This window comes from Cucumis melo, chromosome 3, assembly GCF_025177605.1.
Source record: "Cucumis melo cultivar AY chromosome 3, USDA_Cmelo_AY_1.0, whole genome shotgun sequence".
NCBI classification, from domain to species: Eukaryota; Viridiplantae; Streptophyta; class Magnoliopsida; order Cucurbitales; family Cucurbitaceae; genus Cucumis; species Cucumis melo.
The window spans coordinates 360,315-368,502 of record NC_066859.1 but is presented as its reverse complement, the minus strand read 5'-3'; the positions used below and the strand labels follow the sequence as shown (position 1 = coordinate 368,502).

Below are 8,188 nucleotides of genomic sequence, written 5' to 3'. Positions count from 1 at the left end.
CATTAGGAGAACAAATGATTGTTTTTTGACAGCTAGGAAAGAGATGGTGATGAAAAAGAAGTAATTAAATCATTAACTAACGGAAAAAAAAAAAAAGAAAAGAAAAGAAAAGAAAAGAAAAACGTGAGAGAGATGAGGAAAAGAAATACAAGGCGTGAATAAAACTTTGAAGGACTAACATAAGGAAAGAGAGAATTATCCTTATCTGAGTTCCCAAAGGCTTCGTGTTAGGATCTCAAACATGTGATAATTAATTAAAGTTGTGAAAAATGAGGAATGGTTCAAAAACTCAATTACTTGATTCTAGGATCTCCAAATCAATGCTTTATCCACTTTCACTCCTTCTGTCTCGCCCACTACACACTAATTAACGTAACTACTGATCATCATATATATAAATACACCCCATACCTCACTCTTCCATAACAATTCAACCAACCGGACACACCATCCTTAATTAACATAACCTCACCTGATCAGTTTCAAAATGGAACAAGAGAATAACAACATTGTCCGTGTTGAAAATGTTGAGCCCACTGGCTCGACAATGACTACGACTACAGCCACAACTACAACCACAATAACGACTACGCCTACGCCTACGTCCCCTGGAGAAGACAAGCCCCAAGACCAGATCAGCAACTGGCTACCCATCACTGCCTCCAGGAAAGCCAAATGGTGGTACTCCGCTTTTCACAATGTCACTGCCATGGTCGGCGCTGGTGTTCTCGGCCTGCCCTTTGCCCTCTCGCAGCTTGGATGGTTTGTTTATAGTACTCTCAACTTTGTCGATTTGTTCATTTGTTTTAAATTAGTCCATCTTTACAAAATTATAATATTACTTTTGAATCTTTTTAAATACTTCAAGTCTTATTTTTTGTTTAAAATTTTGAAGACATTTTGTACTTCAAAAATAATTTTGAAATGTTTTCTTTAAATGAAAGATACTCAAGAGGAGGAAATATTAATTAAGTTAATTAAAGCTTAAAATGTTGTTTAATTTGGCGTACGCACATGTGTAACTACAAGTACAAATACATAGGGCCCCTGGAGTGACTGCCATTGTGCTCTCGTGGATACTCACGTTCTACTCGCTGTGGCAACTGGTGGAGTTGCATGAGGCGGCTCCGGGGCGGCGGTTCGACCGATACCATGAGCTAGGGATGTACGCGTTCGGGCCAAAGTTGGGTTACTGGACCATAATGCCCCTTCAACTCACAGTTCAAGTGGCTTCCACGATCGTGTACACAGTGACCGGTGGCAAGTCATTGAAGAAGTCATTCGACCTTATGTTTCCAGAAGTGTTCGGCGGAGTCCGGGAGACTTACTTCATCCTCTTCTTCACGGTGTTTCAACTAGTAATGTCCCAAAGCCCTAATTTCAATTCGCTAAAAGGTGTTTCTCTTCTTGCTGCAATCATGTCCTTCTCCTACTCCATGGTGGCTTGCGTTACATCCTTCATCAAAGGAACAGCAGACCACCACATCCACCATGTCACCTACGGGGTTAGGTCCCAGACGACCGTAGACAGGACCTTCGACGCATTGAACGGAATTGGCACGATTGCATTTGCCTTCGCCGGACACAGCGTGGTTCTGGAAATACAAGCCACTATTCCCTCCACCGAAGAGAAGCCGTCCAAGATCCCAATGTGGCGAGGAGTTTTTGTGGCTTACATCATTGTTGCCATCTGCTATATCTCCGTTTCTGTTTCGGGATATTGGGCATTTGGGATCGCTGTTGAGGATGACGTTCTTATTTCCCTCGAGAAGCCTAATTGGCTCATTGCTGTTGCCAACTTCATGGTTTTTCTCCACGTCATTGGAAGCTATCAGGTAAAAAAAAATATATAAAATTGGGTGCTTGTCTTTAATTTGGCCGTAACTATATTTTATTCACACTTCTCAACATATTTTATGCCCTATTGTATTACGTTAGGTATTTGCAATGCCGGTGTTCGATACCGTAGAATCAGCTCTAGTACAAAGGTATGAATTCAAGCCAAGCCGAACACTGCGACTAATTGCTCGAAGCAGTTTTGTTGGTAAGTGATAATAATTGTAATAGTTAATTATTTTTTATTAAAACAAACTAATATATGTACGCACACGTATAAATAAGAAGTTGATTGAAATATTGGCATTGCACACAGCATTAGTTGGACTTGTGGGGATGTGCATTCCATTCTTTGGAGGATTACTTGGATTCTTCGGCGGATTAGTGTTTTCTGCCACCTCATATTTCGTAAGTTTTTTATATGTATGTTTTTAAACCATTTCTTAAGGAAATTTAAAAAAAAAAAAAGTTTGAAAATTAACTAATAATTGATTTGAATAAAGGTACCTTGCATCATCTGGTTGTTGGTTAAGCGCCCCAAACCATGGAGCTTCCATTGGATTGCATCTTGGGTAAGTTAGTTAGTGTGGTTGGATGGGAATTGGATTGCATTGGTGATATTTTGCTTGGTAAATTCATTTTCACATAATTTGAAACATTCATTTATTTTATAATTAATTTGCAGGTGGCAACTGTCATTGGAATATTGATAGCAGTGCTAACGCCGATTGGTGGACTTAGACAGATTATTCTCTCATTCAAGACCTACAAGATTTTTTCTTAGACCTTTTGCTTTTCGGATTTTGTTTGTATATATTCTAGTTTCTTTCCAATGGTTTTTGGTTTGGGAGGGAAATTGCTTAGCTTAACTCTTTTCCTTGAGTTGACTTTTTCATTCCTTGACTTTGATTTTTTTTTCCCCTTTTTCAAATTACGATTCAATTTAGAATTTTCTTTCTCATATATTTCTACTCTCTCTTTTATCTCCTTCTCCTCCATTTCAATTGCTCTGACCGTGTAACCGGGTATTATAACAAGAAAAAATGTGAAAACATACCATTATAAATTTTTACAACATACGCAAGTTAGCGAAAGCAACTCATCGCACTGACAATACCTAATTCAATCTAGAAAATATTGGAGTTCTTCAAACTCATCTCAATGAATCCAAATAATATAATAAATTTCCTAAATTATGAATTTGTGACTTAATTTAAAATTTCTAATGCACAAAATTTGAAAACTAAATATCTTACTTCAATAATACATTTTAAATTTAATTTAGAATTTTTTTCAAAATAGAAAAAAAATCGTAAAACATGACAAATTTAACAAAATATAGTGAAATTTCAGATTTTATCAATAATATACATTAACAGACGGTAATAGAAGTCTATCAATATATATCTTTGATAGAATCTAAAATTTTGTTATATGTGGTAAATATTTTAGTTTATTTTACTATTTATAGTATATATAAAAGTGACAACAGGGAGAAACATCTCCTTTTCATTTTTCCCTTTTCATAGTTTGTTTTTTTATTTACTGTGTTGATTTTATTGTAATTTGATTTTTCTAATTATTATGGGCTTTCAACGAATAACTCTATCATTTCTCAATTAACGGTTACATCCCTCACTATCTATCAATTAATTTAATTAATTAATTTTTTTAATGCCTTAAAACTCTCGTCACACAAAATTAAATTAAGAAAAAACGTGTGACCTTTCATTAGCTCGATTTTAAAGCTATATAAATTTCTCTTCTTCCCTTCTATCACTCACACATTCTCCCTCATCTTCCTTGTGACTCATGCTTACACTCCCAATCATTATCTCTCTCAGTATTGTGAGCAATAAAATAAATCCATATATAGGAGAATTTGGTGTAAAGCAAGATGTACTTTTTTGTTTTCCCACTCATGTATAGAGATGCAAGGAGGTTTTTGGTGACACTATCAACTATATGTGGAATAAGTAATATTCTCACAATAGTTACCATGCATTACAACATTATTTCATCTATGTATCTATATTCGATTAATTTAAATTTTGGTTGTTTCTTAGCATTATATTTTGGATTGAAGAGACTTCTTTATCCATCATTTTTTATTTTATTTACGTTATTTCATTCTTTATTCCTCTCTTTTCTTTATTTTCTTTCTTTCTTTAATTTATTTTTAATGAAAAAAAGTATGTTTAATTTCCCCTTTGTTTATATATATTGTATTTATATAACTATGTATTCATCAACTTATGTTGTTACATTAGGTTTTTACGATGTAATAGAGTACCAAAAAATACGAGGAATTGAGAAAGACAACTACCTAGAAGTATGAGGAGAACAAAAGGACAAAATAAATTGAGAATCAATGAAGAATGAAATCAGAATCGATGATGAACGAAATAGAAATTGGTAAAGATCGAAACTGGATGTACCGAAATTGGTGAAGAACGAAATTAGATGACTGCAGAAATTACATGTGAGCAAATTGAAGAAGTTGTCGGCGGCAGATGAACAATTTAGATGAAATATTTAGTATTGAAATTAATTTAAAATCTATTTTGAAAATTATTTCCATATTAAAAGATATATTATTTGATGATTAATGAAAATAAATTATATAAGGTAATGTTTTTTCCTTAATAATTAACATTTTACATTAATTAATATAATAGTTAAGGAAGTTATAAATTAGATAATAATGGTCAATATAATATAAATTAGGAAATGTATACTATTTAATTTCGAAATAACTATATAATTAATGTTAACGTCGGAGCTGAGGACGTCGAAAATTACATATTGCCAACGCATAGAAGGCATCGATAAAGATAACGTTGGGAAAAGGTTATTCCCGATGCCTTGTTGGTGATGCGTTGGGAATCGTTCTTCCGACGACCTTTCCGACGTCACTTTTTGCGTCGAAAATTCCTTTCTCGACGTGTTTACCACTTCCGTCGACGTTTTTGTACGTCGGGAGTCTTCCCGCTTCTTGTAATGGTTAATGATAAGGTTATAATTGTCCTAAAATATAGGAAATCCTAATCAAGAAAAAAAAATATTTTAGGATATTTGTGAAATATTTTAGTCAAAATAAGTCTTTTCTCTAAATCTTTCTTGTTATATTTATGAAAATTTATTTTTTTCTATGGAAATAATTTCTTTGGGACATTTTTAAATTTAGTAATATAAACTAAAATACTTACAACATATAACAAAATTTTGGATTCTATCAATGATAGACACTGATAGACTTTTATTATTGTCTATCAATATGACTGATAGAAGCATATCAATATCTATCATTAATAGAATCTGAAATTTTACTATATTTTGTAAATATTTTCCTCCAAAATTTCTTACATACTTTATTTTGAAGTTAATTTTCATAAATATAACAAAACACCAAAATATTTACGACTCATGTAACAAATCAAATCAATGATATTTTCATAAATTCCAAGTTTGTCTTTGAATAATGCGGACAATTTTTTACTTTTTTTTCTTATTTGTGATTTATTCATCTTCTCTTCATATTATTAATATTTTCATATTATTACTTCTTCCTCAGCATACAATATTATCATTATTTACATAAATATTTATTGATTTCTACACTTTGATCTCTTCTAGAATTTCTTCTTCTTCTTCATTTCCCATCTTCTTTTTCATTTTTCTTTTTTGGTACAAGATTTAAATGATATTAGTATAGGATCTAAACAATTGTGTACAAGTATCTAAATGATCAGTTGTCTATCTTAGATAGATAAGAGATAGACCATTATCACTAATAGATCGTTTAAATTTGGTACAAAGTCATTTAGATTGGGTACAAGATAGTTTAGATTTGATACAAGATCGTTTAGACTAGGTACAAGGGTATAAAATCTTTTAGACTTGCTACGAGATCGTTTAGACTAGGTATAATGGTACAAGATCGTTTAGACTTGGTACAAGGGTACAAGATTGTTTAGACTTTGTTACGAAATTGTTTAGACTTATTAAGAGATTGTTTAGATTGGGTAAGAGATCATTTAAATTGGGTACAAAATCATTTTTCACGCGTGCGTGATTGATTAATTGAAGGAGTATTTTTGTTATTTCATATTGTGGGTTTATGAGCTTTTTTTTTTTTTTTAAATATCCTATACCGGGTAAAAAACCCTCTTACTTTTTAAGTGCAAAATAGTTTTATTTCTTTCTATTTTTGATCATTTTTCTTAAATTTATCCCATTAGATTTCAACACCAATTAATGGATTTAAATCAAATTAAATCATAACTAATTAACCAAGATACAATCCAAAATATGCTTCAGATGACAAAATTAACTATATTCGAAATTGCAGAGCAATACAAACAAACACATGGCTTAGTAATCATTTTGTTTCTTTAAATTAAATTTATAGATAATATTTCTATCTCTAACTTTCTTCTTTTGCTATATAGTTTTTAATTGTGGTTCAAAAAACCAAACCAATTCTTTTTTAAATAAATTATTAGAATGTAACATGTTAAAATCTGCTTTAGATATATAATAAAATTATTTAATAAGTAGGAAAGGTGCAAGAAAGATCGTCCTACATATGCTCGCATTAGGAAAAAAAAGAGCGTATTGTAGACAAATGCTACAAGTTACATAAATTGCCACCTGGGTATAGATATAGAACTCAGTCCTCAAGCTCTTCAATAAATACTGAAATTACTGGTTCACGTTTTTCATCTTCTGAAAACAATGTTAATGCTACGAATTTCTTTAATACTTTTATGTTTTCATATTTTATCCTTGTGGTTGAGAGTCCAAGCCTTACCTTTTGCAATTATTTTCGCAAAATAGTTTTTATTCCAATGTCAATAATTTTCTTTTCTCAAATATCAAATTTCTTCCTAAATTATCCCAAATATCAAATTTTCTTAAATTGTTACAAAATAGATTTTATTCAAAAAAAATTAATAATTTTTTGAAATTTCAATGATTTCCTAAAAAGAAATATAACTTTTCAAAAAGAAAAAACAAAACCTAACAAAGATAAAATCGAAATTTCAATGATTTTCTAAAATGAAGATAATTTTTCAAAAAGAGAAAAAAAACCTAACTAAGGTAAAGTCTTAACTTATTTCCTACTATTCTCTCAACGATATTTCATGAAAAAGGTATTATTCTTTTTCTTTCTTCTTTTCTTTTCTTTTTTTGATGTAATTTTTAAATTCACATATTTACATTACAAAAAAATTATGTGGAAATTGCCGGTCTTTCTTTATTGCTACAAATGTAGTGAATATTATTGAAGCATTAGTGAAACGTCGAGATGTTTTTTTTAACATTTTTTAGTGTGTTTATTATATAGTGTCCGGTGCTCCCTATATAAAATTTATGGATCTGCCACTACTCATGGTATCAGTTGTTTTTCTTTGAAAACATCTTTCCAAGTACAACATAGGGTGAGAAGATTTGAACTCGAGACCTTTTATCTTTGAAAACAAACAGATACCAGTTCAACTAGACTCATGACGACGTGGTACAAGTATTTGTTCCTTACCTTCCCTCTTCTTCTTTGACTTAAAATATATTTGGATATTGGACTCTGTGCTACAAGAAATATGTGCTTTTCTCAAGCTTTGATGAATAATTGGCGTTTTATATTTACTATTGGTGTTGTACTCCCTAATAATAGTTGTTTTTGTGTAATTATTTTGCTGGAGATGTATAGATTTCAGATTGCTTGATACTTTAAGATATCGTATTCATTCCCCAATTCCAATATAATCTCATCTTAGCCTGTTGCTTGTTGCGTGAAGGTTCCTATTCCATTCAGTTTTCTAAAACTGATTATAATATACATGACAATACAAGTTTAAGAATGATTGGCAAGATTAAATGCTGTAATGGTTTATATTTGCTAAAATTTGATTGATATCTTACCAACTTCGACAATTGTCCTTAATGCTGTTGTTTCTTCACAGATTTGGCAAGGTGCCTCTAAATGTTCCTACCGTTCCTATTGATGGGATTTCGTTTCATCCGGAAGATTGTGTGCACAAGTGAAAAATTGTTGTAAAGCAGCGCATTGCGGATGAAGTTGTCATCTTTGATCAACACCGCTCCTGTAAGGCCATCTTTGATCTTATTACTGCTGCTAGTCTCTTGCCCACAATCACCAATGTCGACCCTTTTTATCTAAAGTTTATTCGTGAGTTTATAGTTAACCTACCTGCTGACCTCAATGATCATGGCTCTATCCTAAATACCAAAAGGTACATGTTCGGGGTAAGTGCTTTGAAATTTCTCATGCTCTTCTCAATTAGTTCTTGAAGCATTCCTTACCTGCTGATTATTCTGTATGTCTACC

The 8,188-nt window shown here is 31.7% G+C and overlaps 1 protein-coding gene across 1 annotated transcript; it reads left to right on the top strand.

Annotated features, from left to right (window-relative positions):
* The first annotated feature begins 345 nt into the window (after nucleotides 1–345).
* LOC103485381 (lysine histidine transporter-like 5) lies at nucleotides 346–2,788 on the top strand. The gene is made up of 6 exons (XM_008442937.3): nucleotides 346–762; nucleotides 1,043–1,835; nucleotides 1,939–2,044; nucleotides 2,153–2,244; nucleotides 2,340–2,408; nucleotides 2,522–2,788. The coding sequence occupies exons 1-6, from the start codon at nucleotides 488–490 to the stop codon at nucleotides 2,618–2,620; spliced, it is 1,434 nt and encodes a 477-aa protein (XP_008441159.1). The 5' UTR covers nucleotides 346–487; the 3' UTR covers nucleotides 2,621–2,788.
* The last annotated feature ends 5,400 nt before the right edge of the window (nucleotides 2,789–8,188 follow it).

Excerpts from the sequence above, each read along its gene's own strand:
- LOC103485381 (XM_008442937.3), top strand. The coding sequence starts at position 488 with ATGGAACAAGAGAATAACAACATTGTCCGTGTTGAAAATGTTGAGCCC. Across the intron at positions 763-1,042 it reads GCCCTCTCGCAGCTTGGATG|GGCCCCTGGAGTGACTGCCA; the intron begins GTTTGTTTATAG and ends ACAAATACATAG. Across the intron at positions 1,836-1,938 it reads ACGTCATTGGAAGCTATCAG|GTATTTGCAATGCCGGTGTT; the intron begins GTAAAAAAAAAT and ends GTATTACGTTAG.